Raw genomic sequence first — 26,207 nt, forward strand, 5'->3', positions numbered from 1 at the left:
AATAGCCAGACACTGAAAGGGCAGTAGCAGTATTATTCAGGCAGCAGATGTCTGGAGCAAGGTTATAGTACCAAATTTTGGTCATCCCAAAAAAGTTGCATATCATGGTTTGGAGATTTTGGAGCTTTTTATTGAGAGGGTAGAGTAGGCTGGCCCTTGCTGAGTTCTGAAGTTAATCCATGCTGTGCCATTGTTTATGGATTCTTTTTCTTAGTGGATTCAAGCATATCAGAAAAAAGGAAAGGAGGAAGTCAGGTTTAGCAATTATTGCTACCTTTTCTCCTTTGGTTGTATTTACTGCTCCTATGAATACATCAGCAGACTTCATGAGATAGTTGAAAGCTGCACTGGGATGCCTAATAAATTCTAAATGATCTTTAGTCTGGTGGGATGGACAGGGTTTCACAGCTGGATATTAAATGTTGCTGGTTATGGGTACTGCATACTATTCTACTTTTCTAAATATACCTAACTGCCTTCAGAGTTCACGGTTGTTTTAGAACTTTCTCCTGAAATGCTCTTAAATTCACTGTGTGTTTGTTCAAGGGTTCATCCGCTGCCTAGGACAAAAAAGCTGAGAGGGACTTTTGCACTTGGTACTTCCTCATGCTGGAAGAAACTGTGCACACGTGCATGTGTGTGTGCGTGTGTTAAATCTGTGGAGGCTTGACTGATTCATCTGCTGTCTGCAGTTGAGGATAATGCTGCTCTTTACCATTGTCTCTCCAAGTTTCAATGCATTTGTTACACTCTACTTGCGGGATACATGCTTGAGAATAGATATTTGCTTGAAGTGGGTGTATTGGAATTACCTGAAATGGCTTCTAGCTGTAAACGATATCATTGTCCTAATTACTACATTTAAAGTAAAGTCTTTTAAAACTACTTGTTTCTCTCTTTTTTTTTTTTTTCAGGGGAAAGTTCACCTTGAATTAAAACTGAATGAACTGATAACAGACAATGGATCTGTGTGCCAGCAGCTAGTAGTACAGTAAGAAGATACATTAATCCTTGAATCTTTAGTTGTTTGTTAGAACATTGTGTTTTGCATCTCATAATACTGAATGTAGTAACACTTTTCTTTTCACGTGACTTCCCTTGGAGCCTGCCTTGGTGAGGGAATGGGTATGTGCTTAGGGAACGTCCACAGAAGTTTTTCACAACTGCTCATCTCTGCTGCTCCCAAAGCACTCACTTTTATTAGGACTCAGCATGGCTATCTGGTATCATTAGTTCAGTGTCTTGTAATTCCAAATGAATTGGATCTGATGAGAAAGCTGGGAATGCCCACTGCAGCTGACAGCTAGAACTTGCAGTACTGCTCTTACTGCCAGAATTGAGTTGCTGGTGGTGGTGTTGGGAATAATGTGAAGCTTTTTCATTGGTAATATTTTGGTTTGGTATGGGAAAATCTACTTTCAGTTTTCCTTCAGAATTACTTTCACGTGGTTAAGCATGATGAGGAATGTTTATAGAAAAACAAAGTACAGGAGTTGCCATTCTGGAGCAGCATAATGTTGCCACATTTCAGTAAAGTTTCTTAGAAACAACCTCAGGAGTTTTCATTACCAAACTTAACTTTGACTCCAAAGTATAAAGATATGACAGCATGTCAAAGAGCCTCATAGAAACAGTAAATTTTTGGCATACATTATTTCAAAAAAGACAAATGTCACCAGCGTTAAAGAAAAAGCACAGGATGAGACATACAGGAGTACAGACTGGTTAGTATCTTCCAGTATTGTTACTCTTGGAGCTGTGTGTGATAATGATCTTATGTGATGGCTTTGGAAGCCTGAATATACAGGTTACAGATGTTAGTCACAGAAGACAGAGATACCACATGTACTGGTCATTATTTTTATTCATTATTAAGCAGTACATTTAAGGCTAGAAATTGGTAAGAAGCTAATACAAGTACAGCTATACAAAATTGTTTTGACACTCGTAAGAAGTTTTTGCGGTAAGGGCATACTAGAAGATACCGGTCTCTCTAGAAACTAATCATATCCTTTATTTTGGAAGAAGTCTGATAGCCTTTTATGTTACTTCTCTCTGGGAGACTGCTTTCATTGAAGAGACCAGTGGGAACCGGAGACTTGCAGAGACTCAGTGCAATTGACAGCGTTCTCTTGTGACTCTTTTTTACATTCTCAGCATGAGTAAGGTTCAGGAGAACCAGGTGGTCTTACTGCAGTTTTTAGTTTTTCATGCTTCAGAAGGAAATAAAGGCGTTTTCTGCATTTGTCTCCTAACAGCTTGTGGGATAGGCCATGTGAAGAAAAGGATACAGACAAAGGGTTGTAAAGATTTAAGGAAAAATTAAGATTAAAACTCAAAAGGTAGTAAAATTCTTTAATTTTGCTTTCCAACATTGTTCATGAACTTACATTTATTCAGAGACTGAGGTTTTTTGGTTTTGTTTTTTTAAATCTTCTCTGAGAACTTAGTATTAAAGAATGTGCTGCACTGCAAAACTGTGAGGGGAGGAAATGGTGTGTGGTCTTCTGTTTGTCTCGGTGGCTTCAGATCAGCTCCAGGGAGCAGGGGAAGACCATTGCATTGTCAATTTTGCTAATGTAATTTTAATTATGAAGTTTAAATTACGTTCTCTCTGTCATCGTTAGCTATCTAAACCAAGATGAGTAGTTTAGTTGGAGTGAGACGTAGCAAAATCATCTCTTTCCTTTTCTGTTATTTAACATTATATGAAAAGGAAAGCTAGTTCTAAGCCAATGAAACTGTTAATGTGTTAGTGGCTATTGTAGGCTGGTAATGCAGGCAAGATATGGAAACTTGCTGTATATCCGTGTATATTTATAACTTAAAGGTAATTCTGAATGTGTTTCCATTTGTATAGTGGGTGGTATCTTGGTTCCTTGGAAGCCCTGCTGCTCTTATTTTTGTATCATACTTGCAGTGCAAGACAAAATTAGAACAGCTTTTCCCCCATGAACTATTCACCACCAAAAGCTGGCTGGAGCTTTATGACTTTGTGTCTTATGCCCAACTTAACTTGCTGATAGATGTCATTTTTTTAAAATTAATTTTTTATATATCATGCACTTTAAATGATTTTTTTTTTTTAATTTTTAAAAGATGTTTGGATTTTTCCATATGATGAAGAAAAGTTGCTTTAGAAAGTTACTGTTGCAGATTGCAGTTTTGAGTAGGAAGTAGGTTACTCACTGTGCTGTCTCTTAGGATCTCTTTATGACGGAGATAAATGATCAAAAGGAAGCCAAGGTTCTCTCGTGGTTGCTCTGCTCACCCACTCACTGACATGTGGGAGAGGATTGTGCGTTAAACTGCAGTATTACATCAGTACTTTTGTCTTCATCTGAGATTATGAAATGCGCTAGAGTTCCTTAAACTAAAAATGTTTAGTACTATTTTATCACACATGCTGATAGCATTGAAATAATTGGCTGTATAATATATTGAACATAAACGTGTTTTTGGATGTATACATGAGTATGAGAAGTAAGAAATCGCTCACTGGATATAGTATTACAGAAATGGATGTGAGGGCATTTTTGAGGCCTTTGTGATCTTAAAGCATGAGGAATTTACAGAAAATACATGTGAGATTCCTTAATAGAAAATTTAAACTCTTTAAGAGTCTGCTTATTTTGTAAATTTCTGGGGATAATTAGTGATGCACTTACTGCTATGTTTTGTTAGTCACCAGGCCCTGAGAAGTCATTGTATTAGTAACTCCTATAACAAAGCTGAAAGATAGGAAGTAGCAGAGCTGTGATTGAGTAAAAGAAGACAGAGTGAGCATATATGTGTGTTTCTCGCCCTGCCTCTTCTCGATCTGGCCAAAACTAAAAATGTATTGGCCAAAGAAAAAAAAAATCTGGAAAAAAAGAATTTTTAAAATATGGGCTATAATACTTGCCTTTCAGAGTCATGTTTTACTGCATGTTCAAATTAGTGGTCTCTCAATGTAATGAGACAAGGAAGCTTTTAAACCTTCACCAGTTAAATTTTTTATAGGAAAAAAGAATTCTAGATACTTTTGCTTACCTGGCTTCTGTGCATAGGTAAGTTTCTAATGGATTTCCACCATGTATTCTGTGAGAGTCTAGAAATTCTACAAAGATGAAAAATAGTAGCTATAGCTTTAACAACACAGGATTAAAGATCATATTAAGCGCACGGACAATAGCAAGTAATTCAAAGGCTGTGATTCTGAATATTATCTGGAGTCCCCCATCACTTTTTTGTTTGTGGCTGAACCAAAGCCAATAGGATTAGACTTGACTAGGAGATGGATTCATATTATTTTGGTTCTGTAGACATGGTTGTAGGAACTTCTTTTTGCTGGTCTTCTAGATGGGTTTTATGATGAGGATTGATTTAAAAACTGAAGGTAATTCCAGTAGAAAACAATTTTTAAAAGTTAAGAATTTGGACAACAGAGAGCTGCTGCTGATGTTAGCCTCTTACAGCTAATGTGGAAGGGAAGAAGGCTTCATTTTTCGTACCGGTATGTATAGTAAAATCAGGTTTTCCAAACAATAAGTTGTTGGGAAAAGAAGATGTGATTTTAGAAAGATAAGTGTTGCTGCATATGATGAAGGGATGGTCAGTTGTATAACGAAACCAAGAATGTGATTCCTCATGTTTGTTTCTTTTTGTCCACTCTCCCCCTGCCAGCCCCATTCTGTGTTTGGTGTTAATTTACATCCTTATTAGGGCTCTATTCCCCAACTTCATGTAAGGGAAGTAAGCCTGGGGAAGGATAAATATTAATATATCACAAATTGTGTTTGTATCAGCAGAGCTGTGGATAATGGTCAAAAAAACCCCCTTGCTTCTTAAAAACTGCAAGTTTCCTTTTATTGCTCAAGTTGACAAAAAGTGGTCATGTACAGGATGCACCACAACTGACTGATCTGGTCTTACTTGATGCTGGGGGGTGGGAAGGAAAAAACGGTGGCCAATTCTCTGAAGGTGGGACTTTTTGAAGCCAGCTAGGGCTTTCAGGTGGTATAAAATTTCTAAAAACATGACACTGAAATACATTTTTCCCTGGGGAAAGTCAAATTAAGTCTTGTAGTTGCTTATCTTAGATCAATGAAGCCCTTACACTTTTTTGAAATACAAGCATAAAGTTAATCTTCCTTTAGTGAAGGGCTATCTTAGAGACCATTTAACAGTGGGCTAAGCCCTGATTTTACACATAATTTTTTGTATTAATTGGAAACTTGCTGTTAAATTTCATGCAGTTACACCCACAGACTATTTCTGAATTAAAATTTTGTTTTGTCTCTGATACTAGTTGTTTCCTTTTCTAATGTGTGAATGAGGAGGGGAAGAAGATAATGCAGTAGATTAACTGCTGACTCAATATGGGCTGTTTTTTTCAAAACCACAATGGCATGTATAGTAGCATATTTCGAAAATACATGCTTGCAGCTCTCCTTTCTGGGGGTCTGTAAAAACAAGTTTGTGTGACCGTTGTTTGCATGTTTGCTGCTGCTGAAACAGTTTCTTGCCAAATTAGGCTGTTGGATGGTGGTACTTGCTTCTCTGTTTAACATGACTTCAACTCTGAAATAAAAAGTTTTATGTATTTACAATATGAATACTTGAAAGCCCAGAAATGGCTTTCAGTTATTGTCAATTACAGCTAGATTTTGTCTTTTTTGTGCTTACTTTTCTAAATAAATTATACACTATACTATCTTAAATTGACCTGTCAGTTTGTTACTGTCCTCTTTATCTGCTCTCATGAAGTTGTTCTAGGGAACATAACAGTTTTTGAAGTGTACAGGTCCTAGTGGCTGCAGTTACTTAGTTTCTGCACTTTGAGGACTTCAGCTGATTTGAATGGTAGAGGTACAGTCCCTCAGTCACTGAGGGGGTTTATTGCAGGCTGCATCTTTTTAAGGACTTATTTCCATCTTACAAGCTGAATATATGCCAGTTCTATCTGAAAGGCTCATACTTCCTGTATGAAACTCCTCTTGCAGAACAGACCACTGAGATGTGAAGCAAGAATTAATGTAAACAGAAAGATCTCTTACTGTACTGTAACTGATTGGTAGTTTGAAAAAAGAACAAAAGTCCTTTGATTAGCTATTGGTTAGACTTTACATAAAGACATAGTAGTTTAAAAAATAAAATAAAAGGCTTTTAAGTTCCTGTCTAGTTCTTCAAACTCTATGCATTTATGCCTTTTGAATGAAAATTGCTTGTGCCAGCCTAGAGAGATTAAACCATTTGTCAAACCTGAAAGGTTTACCATATGGTGGAAATGTATTTATTATAGTTGTCAGAACAGGAATATATATTTATTTTCTTTTTTGATTGGTCAGAGGGTTTGGAGGTGGGGGTGTTGGTTTTGGTGAGGTTTTTTGTTTTTTCCTGTTGTAGAAGATTGCAGTTCTGTCACTTTGCCTGATTCTTTGGGGAAGGGCAGCATTCCTGTGAGATTTGCTATCTGGTAAACTTGTTGAGGTGTCACTTTTCCATTTCTGTTAAGACTCATCTAATTGAGCCCCTTCAAACATCTTCAGAAAGTTTTCAACAGGTTTACTGGAGGCTGCTTGTTCAGTAGCTTAAATCTGCAGTAATTCAGTTTTGTGTATTCAGTCTCTAGGGAGTAACAACCCAGTTTGATGGTGCTGAGTTGATTTAATGGCTTCCTACCCTTAATGGCTACTTGCCTTGCATTGCCTTTGGAGCTTGTGAGATCTTCTGCATGACTAGGTTAATTCAGGTTGCCAAACTGGCTGAAAACTGATTGGAAACCTGAATAGCTTTCTGTAAGGTTAGGAAACAGAATCACCATATGTGATAGATGCAAGGCAGGAGTGTAAGAGAAGGAAGAGGATCCACCATTTTGGTGTAGTTCAGTTGAGTTAGCTGTGCTGTCAGATGTGTCTAAAGCACATTCCAGACAGTAAGTGGAGAGTTCAGGGATGGTTATGACTGGCTAGCTTAGTGTGAGAGATGGAGGTGAGATAAATTTGGAACAAATTCTTGAGCCTGATGGGTCTGAAAAGGAAAGATATGGGAATATTAGGAATTGATGGTCAGGGGGACCGGGGTTGGTTTGTTGTGGGTTTTTTTGAGATGTTGGAACAGGGTAGGCTGTCTAAGCTAGATAGATCTTCCTTGCTGGCAAAGCACTGGGACTTGGGCAGGAGATAAAAAGGGAATGCTAGAGCTGCCTACACAGGGAGACTGACTGGAGCATGAAATCAGCTTGAAATGACAGATCTGTACGATGAATCTGGAGATTCTAGTTCTGCTGCAAGGCTGTGTAGTTGTCAGTAAAATGTTTTTCAACTTGCAGGAAATAACAAACAAGCCTTCCTTTAGTTTGTGTATGTTGCGATCAAACTGTAAGAAGACGAGAGGCTGGAACAAGCTGTTCCTGTAACCAAAAGTAGGGCATTGTGATAGTTTTTTGTTGGTATGATTATACATGTTTTCCCACAGGATTGTTACGTCAGCTATGCAGGTCATTCTACAGTGATCAGGGAAGGAGTGAGAAACTTCATATGTAGGGAAAGAAACTGCTTTCTGTAGGACTTATATCTATTTGCTAGAGAAATCCAGGAGCTTGGTGAACAGGCTGTAGGAAGAGAAATTGTGGTGTTCTTGTTAAAATAGTTGACTTCTATCCAGGTAAGCTTGACTTGATCCATCTGGTATGAATTTCCTGTGAGATTCCGGTTGAGGCTAACTTACAGGTACACTCAGCACTCACACCTGAAACCGAAAATCTCTGGGAGCCACAGAGATAGTATACTTAGTGCTACAAAATGCCTGATAGTCTGAAAGAGTCAAGTCCTAGCTGCCTCAAGTCAGATACTCCAAATGACTGAAAAGTCTAGACAGTTGAATTTTGTCACCACTCTTCTGTCGTGTGTGTTGGAGGAATCAATTAATGCTTATGAAACAACTGGATGTTTCAAGAACCCATCTAAATGGTGGGTTTGAAATCACTGTAGGGTTCATTGTGATTCAAAAATTATTGAAATGCTGAAGGCCGCGTGCTTGAAAACTGGAAGAAAAATAACAAATGATTGTGCAGTGGTTCAGCACTTGATGTTCCATAAACTGGCTAAGACAAAGGGACTTGGGGGGGGTGGGGGGGTGGAATGCCATCTGGTTTATAGTTGTGCATACTCCAAAGAGGGTGGAGTTTTGAGGCAGCACAGGAGTGTTAGTGTCTGTTGTTTCCACACTTGTGTTTGTTTGCAACTCTAGTTTTTCTTTAAACACTGTTTTTCTACAGTTCAGAAAGCATTTACTTAACAACAGTGTGTAGCTATTATTGCTGTGGAACTTTAACTTGATGTGCACAACTTAATATTCCACATTATAGCATTAGAACATTTACTTGATTATTTATATGAACTTAGAGCAGAAAAATCTATTTTCTCCTTAAGTTACACAGGGTTTGGATTTTATTCAAACTGGGTAATTATGGCAGCCAAAACTTACTTGCATTAATTTAGTTAACTTCCTGCAATATATTATTTAAAAATAGATTATTTTTTAAAAAAGATGTAGCATTCAGATCTCATTTGTGTTTTATTTGTTTATGAAATTTTGTAATCTTCTGAATGTTTCTGGACTTAAGAAATACTACAGCATGCATGGCTATATTACATCACACTTTTGCTAGAAAGTCTGATTTCTGCTGTAAATTTACAAACTGTTTTGCTTTATTTTTCTTGTTCCAGCTGGTTTTATTTAATACTGATAAGTGGGCAGCATTGGAAGGTTAGTCAGCTTGCTGACTCAGCTCTGCTTTTAGTAGTGTTGCTGCTGTGGTGTTTCAAAAAGATGGCAAGCCTTCAGAAAAGGTCCAGAAAATGCATCTCTATCCCCATGAGCATTACTTGATAACCATCCCATCCCTTTTGCATCAGGAGTGGTGAACAGTGTGCCTACGTACTTTTTAAACGCCAGCTTACCATTTACTGTACGAATTATGGAAGAAAACGGTATTTTTAAAAGGGTCGTTTAACCCTGATGATAAACTAGTGTGAAAAAAGTTTGAAAATAAACTTAAAACACTATTTCAAGGGTAACCTGATTTTGTGGCTGAATTGTATGGATGGAACCTAGACATGCTAGGACTATATACTAATAGTTTTGCATGCTTCATTTTAAATAACATTTCAGGGTATGACTTCGCATTTCTCAGATTACTCAACTCAGAATGTAGTTTAGCCAAAACAAAATATTTGAATCCATTTTTAATGCCTTCCAAATGTAGTTGCTGCCATGTGGATGAGGCCAAATAGCTTTTTTGTGGACCTTGAGAAATCAAATTTAAAAGTTAATGAAGTCTGCAGTTTCCTGTAATATAGCAGTTCATTTTACTTAGGTTTTTGCCATGCATGTGTGGTACTGGAATATCTTTTATCGAAGCAATTCCGAGAATTTTGTTCTCACAGAGTCCCCTAAGTCTGAGCTTACACTTGAATATTACCTTGTATTACCATCCAGAGATCTGTAGTTATGATCTACTTCATGTACATACATTATGTTGGATCAATGTATGTATCAGTGTGTAATACAGCAGGACTTAAAAGAAATGTTTTTTAAAAGAAACAATTGTTTGGGTTTTATTTTTTTAAGCCAAAGACATTGTTTCACTGATTTATTGATTTTTTTTCTTGTAGCATAAAGGAGTGCCATGGATTGCCTCTTATAAATGGACAGAATTGTGACCCGTATGCAACAGTTTCTCTTGTGGGGCCTTCCAGGTAACATTTTAGTACAAAATTAATGCATCTAAAATGCTGTTATATTAAACTGGAAAAGAAAGTCATAGGTTTTAAGCAAAATCTTTAAAATACAGAAAAATCTTAAAATGCTTTCTGCATACATCACCTTTTCCATTGTTACTGTACTCTCCCCTTCCCTACCATATTCTCAAGACTGTGAAGGTGTTCGGTCTGTCTGAATTGCCTGCACTAGTCAAGAACCACTTGTCACTCAGTTCTTTCTTTCTTCTCAGGTTTTGTACTGGACTCTTGATATCTGTCCTGTACTTTCTATTAATTTTTGTCAAATTCCTGTATGGGATGATACAGTCAATTGCTAACTCACTTTCCTCTGTTCTCTGTTTTTCTTAATGAGTGGGTTTCTTTGCAGCGAATGTTTAGCACTTGGGAGGAAGCGAGAGAGTAGAGGTTTTGATGAGACCTTTCTAATGCCAGCACCCTCAGGATGCTACATTCAAAGTCCCCATAGTTTAAACATCTCCTTTTTTCGGATTGGTAATCTTCAATAGCTGTTGGGGATTTTAAGAAAAATCCCATATCCCACACATTCACTATTTGCAAGTGCCTGCCCAGTAACATCTGAAGTAAGCTAGGTTTCAGTTGTTTCTTTTTTGCGACATCAAACCTAAGTCCATCTGCTTTCTCCAGTACTGAAGAATTGCACTGTGAGCATAGTACCAGAATGTCTTCTAGCAAACTAATGTGTTTTAATGAATTTGAAAGGAGTGTTCCTGAGTAAGTTTGCAGTGAATGGGGCAATTTTTCCTCCTTGGTAATAAATGATCACATTTTTTTAGCTTTGGGTTGGGGGTTTTTTGGTGGGTTTCTTCTTGCTTTGGTTTGGTTGGTTGGTCTTTTTTTTTTTTTTTTGAGAGGTCTAAGGAGATTTGACTATTACACCTAGGAAGCATGGTGTTGATTGCCAAAGAAGGTAAATTGACATATATTTCCTGTTTGAGTCCTGTGATACAGATGGAACTAGGTGAACACTGGTCCCACAAAATATTTATCCTGTTGGTATGGGAATATATGTGCATGTCTGACAGAACTTCCTGGTTAAGATTTTCCAATCTCATGCATGTGTGACTCATGTACCATGACTGGAATATTTATATGGCCAGCGCCTAAAAACAGTTAATTGATGTATAGGACCATTTTTCTTCTCCCTTGTCTGTTTTCCCCCCACATTTTATATTTGTTTCTTTTAGAAAGCATTTTTATACTGTCATAGCTCTTTACTAACTAAATAAGACTGTATTCTTCTATAAAAAGTTTAATTTTTTAAAAAAAATTATAAAACAGTAGGGAGAGGGAAGCAATTGTTTTATTTGACCCTATGCTGTTTAGCATCTAGCATTAGCAGTGATTCCTTCGAAAGAAAACATTGAGTGACTTGGTGCAAGCCTCTGTCTGTGAAGAAGTAGTGGGTATTTCCTCAACAAAAGAGGGTGGGAAAAAACAAAATTGACACTTGAGCAAGACGAGGAAAACTGTGCTGGTAACCTGCAAGCAGTGGTAAAGAAATTGTCTGCAGTCTTAAGCTTGAAATGCTTTAGAAATTGTTGATATATTTTATTTAATATGTATAAGTTATATTCGCTTGTGAAATGAAATAGAAACTGTGAGCTGGACAAATGCGTGATTAACTAGATACAGCACTTAAAATTTTAACTTTTCAAACTATATTGTGAAGATGCACTCATTTTATTTTAAGATTTTCTTCATTGAGCAAAGTGATCTCTAAAATAACAAAAAATGTTTTAACTTTAAATGCATGGGTCCTTCTTGACAATAGAATGTCTTTATAATTGTGTGTTTAAGTTGTCTATGGTAAAAATTTTACCACATTGGAACAGGAATGACCAAAAGAAGACCAAAGTAAAGAAGAAAACAAGCAATCCGCAGTTTAACGAAACGTTTTATTTTGAGGTAACTTTTTGTGTGGTATTCTGCCTGTTTATTTTATGCAACCCTTCAAATATTTTTAAGCAACCTGCATAGCAGTACCTAACACAGAAAGCTCTCTTCAAGCAGATTGAAGAGCTTTTACTAGCTGCTCGAATATAAATAAATGACATGATTAAATTCCTGGGGGCTGCCAGACAATAGCATTCCCTTTCAATTGCTGTGTGAAAAATTACTTCCTCACAAGCACATACGTGAAGGTAATTAGTTATCTTGATCACTTTATATAGCATTTGTTGCTATCAGGAGTTCTGAGAGAACTTTAACCTATCCAATGGAATTTGATTTAAATATTTTCAAGAACACTGAGCTAAAAAAAGCCCCAACTTCTTTAATAAAACAATGTAGTGATTATACCCAGTAAGGCTAATTTTATTATTTTATTTTTAAAAATGTGTTAAATTTTTTTGCTATTTAGGATTTGATTTGAATTCTACATGAGTTACCCTACAATAACCAAATTATGAGTTTGAATTTTCATTATTTGTTTCTGTAATAAAAACTACATTTGCATGTAAGCATACTATTTTGTTCAGCTGAGAGTTGAAAGTAGTACAACTAACTCTTAAATATGCCTCAGATGTATTACAGTTTACTGTGTTTATGTAGATCGTGGTCCTGCTGTGGGACTTCAGTGAGAAATTGTTCCATACTGATGTATAGAGTACCAGTGTATGGTGTGTGTGTTTCAGTTGACCTGCTCAAGATACTGAGGGTAATTTCTTCGGAAGTAAGATACTAGGATAAAAATCTGATCCAAACCACTCCACTTTATGACTTATGATTTATTGGAGTTAAACTGAGAATGCAATAATCAAGAAATGAGGAAAATTAAAATAAGTTACAATTGTGGTATGACTAGGGCAAGAAGAGTGAACTTCTTATTTGTTGTTTTCTTAAACATCTCAGAACTAACTTTAATGCTTTTGTGGTGCTCATGCTGAAATCAAAGAAATTCTTGCCAGTTTCACGTCATAGTACTTTCTTGTTTTTTCTAATAGATCTATACTGTAATTCCCTTAGATATCAGCTAGCCCTCATCAGGCTCCACTATGAGCCCTTCTTGACCCATTTTTCACCTGCTTTCTGTCAAAAGGCAGCTTGGTGAACTGAACTTCTTCCTTTCTAAAAGGAACAGTAACTATTTACCAATGTTCAAGAGGCACAACTTTCTTTTGTTTTTTGACATCCATAACAACAGTAAAAAGAGTGTTAATTTACTTGCAGGTAACCAGGTCCAGCAGTTACACTAAAAAGTCCCAGTTTCAGGTGGAAGAAGAAGATATTGAGAAACTAGAAGTCAGGTAAGTTACGTAGATTAGAAAGTTACTTATTTTATCATTAATAAATCATAATGTTTTATCAAGACAAATGTTTTATTCTAGTGTAGCTCCAGAGAATTACCGATCAGACTTGTAGAAATGATCCTTCTAACATATAAAATTACTCAAATTTTTTTAGCGCGTTTTTCACTAAAGAGGAGGTTTTTTGTTTTTAAGGAAATAGTGGTAGAGTGTATCTCACAGCCTAAATTTGTTTCCCGTGCCTCTGAGTAATGAGGCATGAGGACCTCCTATCAGTATATATTAGTTTGGGCAGAATATTGATAATAGAACTTGTACTGAAGCATAACAGCATACCCGATGCTAGTCTATGGTTTCAAATGTAGTTGGCTGTTTTAAGAGGGAAAAACATTTTATGAGATTCTTAGGATTTTGCATCAGTTCTTAGAGGAACATGTGTTGCATCTTTTCCTTGCAAATGCAAATAATACTTCAAAGTATGTTCCCCTTTTCTGCTCATTTACCCTTAGAGCAGGTCTGTCTGTATTCATGCTATGTAGTTAAAACAGTTGAGAGCCCTTGTACTTAGTTTATTTTCTTTATTGTGCTCATGCACATACATGCACCTAATCTGCTGAATGACAAAAAGTCTTCAAGGCTAGCATGTTTCCTAACAGGGATCAGAAGAAAAATTTAGTGGTTAGTTTTAATAGCCATTATAGAACTGACTTGGTATGTGCATTTTTAACTATTAGCTTCATGAATATCTTAATTAGAATTGTATATTTCATTATAGATGCAAATATATTTAGAAAAATAGTCATGCCCCAACAAATCTAGTATTAATTTTTTTTGTTCTTCTTAACAACTGCTGTCTGTCAGAAATGTCAGAGAGGTAAGAAGTAATAGAAACAACCCAAGGTGCATGTCTGGAGTCTGTGATTCCTTTCGAGGTTGTAAGCATACGAGCTGCTGTTTGGAAAAACAAGCGCATGTGTTGGTGTGACATTGCAGTGTGCCAAATTCCAGCAATTAGATAGGGATATGTAAATATATTGGTTGAAAAGTTCACTTGGATTATCTGAGAAGAAATGTTTTGGGGGTGGAGACTGCTCAGAATACATATATGTTGCCAATATCACTTTTATTTACTGATGCAAGGTCTGCGAGTCTAACTTTCACTGTTTGTTTCTTTATCTGTTGTTTACGGGTTAATAAGCCACTCATTTGATTCTTCTTGATTTAATTAGAGTGGAGTGAGATTTCTAACATTTTCTGCCTGCATGCATGTGGATTAGTGCTGTAAGGCAGTTACTGTTAACTTGAAGATTTTTATTTCTCTCTGGGAGAAAACAAAATTAAGCAATGTTCTTATTTCCAGGGTTGACCTATGGAATAATGGAAATTTGGTACAAGACGTCTTTCTAGGAGAAATTAAAGTTCCTGTGAAGGTGTTAAGAAATGATTCCTTTCAAGCATGGTGAGAAATAGTGGCTCAGAAGTTAATTTGCTTCTATCTTGCAGATCTTCCCTTGCAAAAGCTATGTTGTACTCTAACTGTCTATTAAAATATGTCTTCCTGTTCTAGTCTAGGTAAAATGTCTTTCTAGAGTGTTGCCCTTTTCAGTAAGTTAAACTTGCCAGAGGGTACATCTAGCTCTTCTCTTCCCCCAGTCTGCCCACTCCCACAAAATAGTTCACATGTTTGAGGAGAAGATGCGGAGAGTGAAGAAAGGGAAGACTGAGTGTAACTATCTTTCAGTCAGCTTAGTGGATTTTAGTGATCCATATATGCTTTTCAGCCTAACCATCAAACCTGGAACCTCTCAGATTGGCATCACTTGTAATTAAATTCCTAAGTTCAATTTACAGAATGACTGATTAAGAGTTTATTTTAAAATAATCATTGTATGCCTTTTCTTTTGTCCTTCTTTGGGGAAGTTCAGAAAGTATCTTCTGGAACCAGCCCAATGTCATTTCAGGGGAGTAGGCACAGAGGGTTAAAAGCTGGAAAGGTAAGGTATGAAAGGAATTCAGGAGAGAAAGACTTCTGCTTATAACAGCAGCAACCTCCCTTCTGTAGCTCTTGCAAGTTGGAGCTAATCTCCAGCCCCTCTGCTGTCCCAAACGTTTAGTGGCAAAAAGTGATGAGTACAACAGATTCAAATGTCTCAGTGTGTAGAATATTCTGCTTTTAGTAAACTTTTCAGTACAGAGGAAAGAGTGAAGGAAGCCCTCGCATATCCACATAGAAAACACATAGGAAGGAAGTGGGTAAATAGGAGCTAAATGGAACACAGGCCTTAGCCAGGAACCTTTATGGCTCTGTTCTGCGGACCCATCTCAGGCTCCAAGTGTCTTGGATGTGTCAAAGTTGAACTCTGATTCTTAGTGTTGGATGTGATCCTAGTGTCAGTATTTTCTATTTTTGACATGGTGTATTGCAGATACAGACTTGTGCGAGTGCTCTGAACTGATAAAAAGCTGTATGACCGTATTAACATAATGACATACCTCTGTTAACAACCTGCTAAGAGAAAGGTTATATGAGCATGGACTCATTAGCAGTGTATTGTGTTTGTATAGCTTTTTGAATTGACCTAACTCATGTCCAGTTCACTTGAAGCATCGATAGAGAGGTTTGCGTCTGCCTATATACTCTGTAGGCATACCTTGTATTGAACATCCTCATATCCAATTATGATTTGCTTATCAAAAACAGTTCTGTGATTTTAAAATAACTAATTTTTTATACTATTACTACATTACATAAAGAATTCTTGAATACAGCTGAAGTACAGCAGATAAAACAATATCACTAGTACTAAATATTTGTAAAATAAGCCTAAGAGTCTTGCTGTCAAGTAGAGGTTCTCATTGTAAATCGTTTTACTTTATATTAGCACACTTTCATGGGCAATGCATCTGATTATATTTGTACTTCTACAATCAGGAGATCAGACTTCAAATATTGTTTTACAATCATTTATTTAAAAAAAGATACAATTTCAGTTTGTTGGGCTGAATGTTGAAAGTATACTGTGGCACAACTTAAGCTGTTAAAATTTTTGTAGTGCTGCACCTCCTGTTGGAATACAGATGAACTACAGCAAAAACCAATGAAGAATTGTTTAGTATATTTTGTATTGAGAGTAGGGAAAAAAGCACAGTTTTTTTTTCCCTATGATCTTGCTTCTCAGGAATACAGTCTGTTAAAATTACATATTGTTACTGGTTTCAGACTAGACCATTTAAATTTTTGACACTAGCTGTTCCATCTGCAATGTCCAACACCCTAAATATAACCTAGATGTAAAATGAGAAGGTCCAACGTAGTTTCTAACTATTCTTGCTATTCTAGATGAGCTACAAGAATTATATCCTATTTCACTGTTCGGAAAGAGACAAGAAAATAAATACATGTTTCGTTATGTGCTAAAGGTGCATCAAATGCTGCTCCTTTTCAGACTCTATTTATGTATACTGAAATAATTAAATGTGATACTTTGCTGTATTGTAGAATTAGTCAATGAAATGTGAATCTGATATTTTATAATTGCCCTGTTGCTTTCAGGTACTTACTTCAACCAAGAGAAAACGGAAACAAATCTTCTAAAACTGATGATTTGGGATCACTTAGATTAAATATCTGTTATACTGAAGACTGTGTACTTCCATCTGAGTACTACACTTCTCTAAGAAACTTGCTGCTAAAATCATCAGATGTTCAGGTACTTCTGTTGAAAATCACTTTTAAAATGAAAACTTAAAATGGATTATGCAGTCTTGTATGAGACAATGAGAATTATGAACTAGAGATTTTTTTTTGTTCCTTCACGTTAATTACTTGCAGATGAGCAGCTTGTATTTACTTCTGCTCCAAACTAGCAAGATTTTCTTATGTTAGAAGAACCAGCAGAAATAGTGAAATAACCTATGCTGTGTGACTGGAAGAGAGAAAATACTTTCTTCCCGTTGGTTGCTCTTCTCAACACTCTTGTTTTCCCACTGGTTGCTATTGGCCCCCTGGATTTAGTGGTTTTCTGGGGATGTTATTGACACTGAAGGGGCAGATAATCACCTTTACCAAAAATGATCTGCTTCAGAATTAATTTCTAATTCCCTTTCTGTATTGCGTCTGTCTTCCCCAGTATGTTTATCTGCATGACTGGATTTCTCACATGGACATGGTGACTAAGAGGGAAGTGTGGTAGATGGTTAGCATAACACTTGAGACAGGAATCAATTTATAGTAACCAGGCTTTATGTTCCTAGGTCTTTTATAGCCTTTCTTCACTTCAGTGTTGGTGAAGTACTAGCAGAGGAGAAGAAAGATAAAGAGGAAGCAGATTGTGACTAAAATTTTTGCTAGCCCATATTCAAATACTACTTCACTGAAATTCAGAAAGAGCTGAGTATGTAGCTAGTGGCAGTCAGCAGCTGTCTTTTTTTACCTGAATGAAGTAACTTGATCAGTTTTTGTATTGAAATTCCCAACTGTAGAATGGTGACAGTCACTTTGGAAGTGAGAACTGTATTTTCATGTACTCCGGTCATAGTTTTAAAAGTCTTTACTGCCTCTTACTTGGATTTGTGACAAAGCCATACTCTAACCCTTTAGGGAGAATGAGAAGAGTGAGTAGATGCTGAATTTCATTCTTAAATGTCAAGTACAGAGTAGATAATACCAATTTTCAGTTAAGTATTTCTGTAGAATGGAAACTTTTAGCTTGTTATACAGTAAATATTGAAACTTTCTGTTAAGAAGCTGTGTCTGTAGTCTTGTTGGATTTGATCTGTACTTTGCCAAATACATGAAGAAATTTAACTACTTCACTCATTATTTCATGTTCTGCTTTCTCGCAGCCAATTTCTGCATCTGCTGCCTACATACTGAGTGAAGTTTGTCGAGACAAGTATGATGCTGTTCTGCCTCTTGTACGATTGTTGCTACACCACCATAAGCTAGTTCCATTTGTTGCTGCAGTGGCAGAACTAGATCTGAAGGACACCCAGTATGTATTTCATGTTTAGTGATATCATGCCTTTTTAAATTTTTCTTAGTTTTAAAGGGCTTCATGATACAACATCGATAAGTAAGCAAGTAGATTTTTTTCTTTCATTATGTAAAATTGACTAAAGACATTCATCTTTGAATACTAGTTTGTAAAAACATTAATTAAAACCACACTGAAGCTGAGATCAGTGTGTGCTATTTGGTAAAATTTTCTTGGAGCTTGCATACAGATAAATATAAGCTAGCGGTCTGGAGTTGTGTCCAAGAGCGCATAGTTTTTATTTTTAAATGTCATCATTTGGTCACTCTTCAAATTTTACTGGTCATTAGATTGGTACTTAACATTTTTTAAATTGCTGAGAATCTTATCCTGTTTCCTTTAGTATGTGATTTAAATGAGGGATACTTTTTTTTTTTGCAAAGATGCCTCATTAAGTATGTGTCGTCCTGCATGCCTTGAAAGTAGCAAGCACAGGAGTTTTTCCTCATAGCAGCATATGGCCTGTGAATTTGCAGCTCTGTGGTTAGGAGAGAAATGAAGTAGACTTCAGTAGTGGCCACTGAGGTGCCGAGTCAGGTCCTGTGGAGATGTGGAAGGGATTTTGTCACCGCAGGATGGTTATTTCAAAGCTGACTTACCCCAGATTTAAATAAGGTGAGACAGTTTAGCTGTGTAGAAGAAAGTGACTCATGGAAAATAATTTTCTAAACTACATTTTAGTACACACATTCCTTTCAGTTATAATTGAACTGTAACAAAGAAAGATTAAATCTCTCAGATTAGAAAAATTTACTTTGCACAGCTGGCTCTCACTTTTCTTCAACAGCTATAATGAATAAATGCATAATCCTAGATTAAATGTGTTTTGGTTAAAGTGTTTGGGTTTATCAGTGTAGTGTAGCAGTGTGTTATTTGTTGTATCTCTAAGATTTTTTTTTTCACCAGGACTGCTGGAGGAAGAATTATATATTGGTGAAGTACAAGTCTTCATTATTTTGGCATTTTCTCCAATTTTCTCTCTCACATTCAGCATTGGATTTTAGCTTCCTTTGTCTAAAATTTCTTAGGTTTTTCCTTATGATTTTATTTATGTTCCTGGTTTTGGTAATAGCTGTAATATTCTTGTTATTCTCTTTCTGTTCCAGAGTGCCATTGCAAACTGGGTTTCTAGGTTCTGGAATTTCTGTCTGAAATACATGAAAAAATGTTTTCAAAAAATTAATTTTTTAATAGCAAGATAAAGTATTCATCAGATTCTGTAACTGAGCTTCTTATTTTTTTTTCTGTTTAAATTATTTTCTTACAGAGAAGCAAACACAGTCTTCAGAGGCAACTCATTAGCAACTCGGTGTGTAGATGAAATGATGAAAATAGTGGGGAAGCACTACTTAAAGGTTACTTTGAAACCTGTTATTGATGAGGTAGGTTATGCTACTGAAACTTTTTTCAGGACACTTAGACCACTGAGGTATTCTGTCTCTTTGACAGGCGTTCTTACAGCTCCCTGTGTAGTAATAATCACTTAAGTGGGGGAATTCTAGAGGAAAGTTAAATTGAGCAATAATTGGTTAAGTTTAGCGGGAGGAGCTGCTTTTTGTTATTTATGTTCCAGATGCTTGAAAATAAACAGTGACAGTTGCTCCAGCCTCTTAATACATTGCAGAGTTTACCCACATGATGCTTTATGTAACTGATCCATTTAAAAAGGCGCACACAGAAGTGAGAATGATTATGACATGCTGTTATGGATAGTTAGAACCTATTTAGAGTTTTACCCCTAAATCTAGGGACAGAATCTTGTTTTAAATAAGTGCATTTCCATGCTTTCTGTCTGAAAAATTGATCTCCTACAGTTTTGTTTGTTTGTTTCAGATATGTGAGTCTCCTAAACCCTGTGAAATAGATCCCATCAAATTAAGAGAAGGGGATAATGTAGAAATAAATATGGTGAGTTTTTCCTAATTTAAACTTTCTCAAAATCTGAGAGAAAAACATTTTTAAAAAGCAGCTCTGTGTAATGGAAAATGAGTAACGTAGAGTAGCAGTATAATTCTCTGATTCCAGAGTAAACAAAGGAAAAATTCTATGTTGTTATCCCTGTTTATGAAAACAGCAAAGGAAAAGCCCACTGGAAAATGGGATAGGGAGGAGAAACTAAACAAAGGATTACAGTCTTCCTTACCAATTTGTTGGGTGTTGTGATTCCTGATTTAGCATCTAGATGATGAAGTACCTAATTAGGACTACTTTACAACTTCCCATTGAGGTTTTGCTTGCTTGTTACCAGAGGATGACATTTAAGGCAATAGTTGCTGCAACAAACTTAACATTCACTAGGTGTGCATGGGAAGTGCTCCTTCCTTGTAACATGGTGTTGTCAAATTACAAAACCCGGTTTTGATAGATAGTTGTATATTGCCAGACACTGCTTAGATACTTCAATGTAAATGAATATCATTAAACTGTCTTTTAACACTAGTAATCCCATATGAATAGTATGAGGCTTTTTAAAATATGCACTGTACTAAAATACATAATTGAATAGTCAGTGTTTTGAAAAAAGGAATTGTAGTGTTATATTTGTACTCAGGAAAAAAACATAGTAATGCAAATGTTAATGGTCTGAAAAAATACCTTTTTTCATAATTGCAGGAAAATCTACGCTATTACGTAGACAAAGTATTCCGTGAAATTGTGCGGTCAAGTATAAGTTGTCCTACCCTAATGTGTGATGTTTTTTATTCTTTGAGGCATCTGGCTGCCAAAAGATTTCCAAGTAAGTGTTCTTTAAAAACTTCTGAAAATGGTGTTCAGAGTGCAATACTTAACTTTTGCAGTTACCTTATAGGGATTGTTAAAATTCTTGCCTTGTCCAAAGCTGTTCCCTGAACTACTTACCTTGACAGTCAGGCATTTGTTTTTCTGTCAGTCTGTAAGTTATAGTAAAGCCTTGTGGTCAGTCAGCAAGGATCTTGTATTTTCTGATACAAAAATGTAGCAGGTCAGGAACACTGCAAGACAGCAGCAAATAAGAAGTCACTAAAAGTATGAGATACTAGAAGAAAAACACAAGTAATAGATGAAGTGATTTAGTTGAAAGATACATAGAATTGGGAAGAGGTGATCTCTTCATAGCTTCTAAAGAAACAAGATGTAAACCTGAAAATAAATTCAATATTTACATCTTAACTAATGTGAACTGCAACTATGACTGTGACTAGCACATTCATAACTTCTATGAAGTTAGCTTTACTTCTTATGGGTAGTTTTGAGGAGGGTAGGTAATGTAAAATATTTAATGTGTTTGCAAAGTGACCAGTATTAGAATAGTTTTATTCTTTCAGAATGGTTTTAATAGGACTAACGTGGTGGGTCTAAAATACTCTTATGCTTCAGTCAATTAGACCCTGAAATGTCATATAATAAGCTACAAGTGAAGAACATACTTCTCATAATCTGGAGCCTTTCTCTGTTTCATGTTGGTCACTGGAACTGATGCCATAAATTCCCCTAGTTAAGACAGTCAGTCTTAAATTCCTCTACTTAAGACAGCTTTCAGAATAGCTGACTTGCCAGACAGATCAGACTGAAGTAGTCACTAGAGTAAGAATGTGATCCCACTGTATTTCCCAGTATAAAGGTGTAAATATACACAGAATATTAAATGAGAAAATCCTGATTTATAGCAGGAAAATTATGTAACACTATGGTTTTATGATGTAACTCAGAATTGGAGTTAAAGTTGCTCATATACGTTGTTGACGTATTAATGTATTTGAGTTAAGTGATTAGCTTTACGGATGAGTAAACCCGATAGCCCTAGAGTTTAAAGGTAACTGCTACACTATTTTCTCTTTTGGTTCAATGTGCATACAGCTGTACCTAATGAGCACTGTATAAACACTTGCAATAATCTCATCCTTCCTAGTAGTGGAGCTGATGAGCTGGTTTTATGAGAACAAAACTTCTTTTCAGAGAAATAAACTCTGTTATGAGTAGAACATTTCTTACCACGATCACTTTTCTCATTTCATGCACTTCATTGATTTTTCTATTCTGTTTTAAAATATAAATGTCTCCTCTGATGTTATATTCTTAGGGATTTTTGTGTTGACTGTCTTCATTATTTCCTATTAAGTTCAGTGCATGTTACATTTCATGGTTTTTCTCTGCAGATGACCCTCATGTACAGTATTCTGCAGTGAGCAGCTTTGTGTTTCTTCGTTTCTTTGCTGTAGCCGTAGTCTCACCTCATACTTTTCATTTACGACCTCATCATCCAGTAAGTTTTGTGAAGCTTTGTTCTGTTTTATTCATAACGGTCAGATGTGTTTATCTGGGAAGGTATAAGTTACTTTCAGTGGGTCTGTAACTGGGAAGTAAGATTACTATGTGTCTCTGGGTTGAGTTTTCAATTTCATACCTCAGCAAAGGAACTAATACATTTGCAGTTCTTTAAGCATTAAATTTCTCAGTCTTTATGAAGTGTTCTCAAATGATGCAGAAGAACTATTAATATTAAAGACACTGTACCTTTTTTTGGTAATGTGCAGCTTTGTTAGAATAGCAACACAACTGAGGGTTTTTTAAGGCATATGCTTAAACTACATTGGTTCTTTCCCCTGTGCAAGTTAAATATCCAGATGTCACACTTTAAAAAAAAAAAATTCCCATTTGTGTCTTAAACAGAGGTTGTAGAATTATCCAGTAATTGGTCTGCATATTTGTTCTGGACTCCACTGGTTGCAGTGGGTTGCCAAAACTTACATTTTCAGTTTTTTGAATTGTCAAGGAGATCTGCATAAAAAAAAAATATCTTCAAAGACAAGAATATGGAGATGATAAAAAAAAAAGTGTAATATTTTCACATACAATACAAAATATGTATGAAATCTTCTGTTCCAGAGGTTATCTTTATTAGGTTATTTTATCTACTTATGTGTTTTGTGCTTTCAAAAGATAAAAATCTACTTAAATTCATTCCTTTGACATTATCCAGTTTGAGTAAAAAAGATTACAGGATTTTATCACTTGAGGGTTAAACATTTTAAAGGGAATAGCAAGGCCCCTTTCTGTGTCTGCGTTTATAATCCTGTAATAAAATGCAAGCAGTGAGGCAGCAAATTAAGCAAATGTGTTAAAGACAAAGTTTTAAGTTCACGTTGTATTATGACCGTTTCTACTATTTGTCCAGTAATAGTTAATTATGTTTAGTGTTAAGTTTTGAATAGTTCAGAAGCATTAGATCTGTAGTATCAATTACAGGATTTGAGGGGTTTGAGATGTGAAAATATATTTTAATATTAAATTCTAGAGGTAGCAACTAAAATATTAAACACTGTGTGGTAGCTTATAAAATTTATTCACAAAGCACAAGTACTAATAGAGGACAACACTGCATATGTATTTCTTCTCTTTGGGTGAAGAAGAAAAGGAATGAAGATGTTGTCAGATTTACTACATTGTGTAATATAATAATTTTGTGACACTTTCTTTAAAAAGGTTTTACATGGAATTGTGCAAAAATGTAACTTTTGAATTTTGTTTCTTTATTTTAGGATGCACAGACTTCTAGAACATTAACTCTTATATCAAAAGCCATCCAGACTTTGGGGAGTTGGGGAAGCTTGACCAAAAGCAAGCTTGTAAGGCTACTAAAATTCTTTCTCAATTCATAGACAACAGTCTTTGAAAGTTTATTTATGTCAATATACCTTTTCTTTCAGTCAAGTTTCAAGGAGACATTTATGTGTGAGTTTTTCAAAACATTTCAAGAAGAAAAATTTACTGAATCTGTTAAAAAGGTACTTTTCAACTACTTTTTTTTTTAATGGTTGATGTATTTGATCAGTCTTAATTATCAGAAGGCTGTGTCATTGTTCAGTTTTCTACTAGAGAGAAAAATTGTGATCCATTTCAGACATACTAAAAACCCCCACCAAAATCCACACAGTTGAATACACAAGAGTTATACATAGTGGAGTAAGCTGATTTAGTTTTAGAAAAAAATTTTTTGTAAATTTTTTGAAACAGACTTTTAGATCTGCTTTTTAGGAACTAATTAAAGAAATCTTTGTGTGGCTTTTGGGCATCCCTTGTTATGTTGTTCCAATTCCCTCCAATATATTTTTCATTTCATCTGTTGCGTGAAGTAATTGTTCTGTTCCAGGAGAAACTATACATGTATATTTTCAAAAGAGCTTTTGGTTGTTCTGTTTCTGAACAGTATGTATTATCTGTGTATTTTTCCTTAAGTTCCTAGATGATGTTTCCTCTACTGAAAGTAAAGAGCCCAGTGGTCTGAGTGAGCCAGTACATCTGAAAGAAGGGTAAATACATCTTAAATGTATATTGTGCAAAACAGATTTGACTTTACTGTTTTTTCATTATAACAAGATTAATGCTCAGTAAAATGTTTGATATACTGTAGAAATTATGATACTTGTATTTTGTGATAATTCTTTGTTAGTTTGCAGAACTAGTTTAAACCAACAGCTGTAAACTTTCATAACTGATCTTTTAAATACTTTGGAAAACGTAATGAAAAGCAGCTTAAAACCTATTAAAGCCTGCCTGCATTTCCATTACAATTCAGTGTGTGCTCTGTGATGGTTTATTCAGGATTGTGAAAGTGTATTTTAAAAGAACATACTACTTTAAATTAAAGTTACTTTGCATGCTGTTTAAGCCCAGACAGCTAAATGTTCTTCCTTTAAAGCAGGAGAAAAAATTACCCTATAATTGGAATACTTAACAGTAAATGATAGAATGTCTTTATAGAAATTCATCTTTCTAAGAAATGAACTGTCTTGTTTTTTTAATGTTGATCAGGAATAGCCGATTAATTAATTCAAACATTTATGTGGAAAAAAATATTTGTATTTATCTGAGAAGCAGTTTGATAGCAGATAAAGATTCTTCTGTGAAACAAGCATACAAATTTCAAACAAGGAAGAAATGTACCTCTTATTAAAATTCTAAATAGAAATGAAGACGACAATTGTAGTGGATCAACACTTAGTTGTAGCAATTTGGAAGCTAATCTGTATTATAAATTGATGGCTGTAAAAAACAAACAAAAAACCAAACCAAAAACCAAAACAGTTGCCAGTGAATATAGTCAGTGTACTGCATACAGTTTGATTCTACCCTTGCTATTGAGTCATGTTCAGCATAATTTCATTTATATTTAGTTTCTGATCCAAATAAGGCCAAGTACATTCACATGTAGAAAGTGGCAGGAAAGAGAATCTTGTAGTTGAATACACCTTACTCCCTATTGGGAAAATTTGGAGTTCTGGATCCGAATAAATAAATATCCACTCCAAAATTACTGCTACAAACCAGAGTCTGGATTGCTTATTTTTCAAACTCCTTTCCTGTTTACGGAACCCTGTACATGATCACCATATTGGGAGGTAATTTTGACGATCTATTTTGAATGACTAATAGATTTTTTAAAAAAAATCTACAATGGAGTAGGTTTTGATGTTGCTGCATGAAGAATAATAATGTGTTACCTCAATACATGGTTTTGAAAGCTCTTCTGAAGACTAATGGTTGCATTTCATGTGATTCTGTCTTTACAGAGAAATGTACAAAAGAGCTCAGGGAAGGACTCGGATTGGTAAAAAGAATTTCAAGAAGCGGTGGTTCTGTCTAACAAGTAGAGAATTCACCTACCACAAACAGCAAGGTAAACTGTGTTTATTTTACAATTATTTTTATTTTCTCTATATTTTCTAAGTGTTTGCATCTGTTTTGTGCTGTCTAAAAAGCATAATTCTTCCCTTTCCTTAAAGTACTATGATACGGTTTTAGTTGCTTTTGCCCTGATTACCAAATGCTTCTGATTCATGTACATTTTCTCAATAATGCACATTTTGAAAACTTAACTTACAGTATTGGTTCACTCAGATTATAAAACAGTTTTTAAAAAAATCACTTCACTCATCTGTTTACCATTTTTTGCAGATAAAGAACCGATTTTCACTATTCCAATCAAAAACATCCTTGCAGTGGAGAAACTTGATGAGAGCTCCTTCAACAAGAAAAATGTGAGTTAAAATATAGTTTCTATGTAATTCTTGATGTATTCTTTAAATAAAAGATTGTAATTAGTTCCTAGAGTTACTGAAACCCTATTACTAAACACTTAAGCAAAAAATAATTTTTCG

At 35.4% G+C, this 26,207-nt stretch overlaps 1 protein-coding gene across 4 annotated transcripts in view; it reads left to right on the top strand.

Annotated features, from left to right (window-relative positions):
• The window catches only part of RASA2 (RAS p21 protein activator 2), a 51,227-nt gene that overhangs the window by 18,873 nt on the left and 6,147 nt on the right, over positions 1-26,207 (top strand). Inside the window, exons 5-21 of one of the 4 annotated variants that reach the window (XM_074833786.1) lie at positions 915-991; positions 9,660-9,743; positions 10,669-10,695; positions 11,621-11,693; positions 12,957-13,033; positions 14,394-14,492; positions 16,587-16,743; positions 17,879-18,027; positions 19,337-19,451; positions 19,903-19,977; positions 20,683-20,806; positions 22,206-22,312; positions 23,589-23,675; positions 23,757-23,834; positions 24,286-24,359; positions 25,620-25,726; positions 26,005-26,087. In XM_074833786.1, the coding sequence (XP_074689887.1) occupies positions 915-991; positions 9,660-9,743; positions 10,669-10,695; positions 11,621-11,693; positions 12,957-13,033; positions 14,394-14,492; positions 16,587-16,743; positions 17,879-18,027; positions 19,337-19,451; positions 19,903-19,977; positions 20,683-20,806; positions 22,206-22,312; positions 23,589-23,675; positions 23,757-23,834; positions 24,286-24,359; positions 25,620-25,726; positions 26,005-26,087 (1,593 nt within the window). Of the gene's footprint in view, positions 1-914; positions 992-9,659; positions 9,744-10,668; positions 10,696-11,585; positions 11,694-12,956; positions 13,034-14,393; positions 14,493-16,586; positions 16,744-17,878; positions 18,028-18,088; positions 18,685-19,336; positions 19,452-19,902; positions 19,978-20,682; positions 20,807-22,205; positions 22,313-23,588; positions 23,676-23,756; positions 23,835-24,285; positions 24,360-25,619; positions 25,727-26,004; positions 26,088-26,207 lie in introns of those variants that run through there. The other 3 variants (XM_074833787.1, XM_074833788.1, XM_074833789.1) reach the window with 3 other exon arrangements.

Source organism: Strix aluco, chromosome 9 (assembly GCF_031877795.1).
Source record: "Strix aluco isolate bStrAlu1 chromosome 9, bStrAlu1.hap1, whole genome shotgun sequence".
In the NCBI taxonomy this organism is placed as follows: Eukaryota; Metazoa; Chordata; class Aves; order Strigiformes; family Strigidae; genus Strix; species Strix aluco.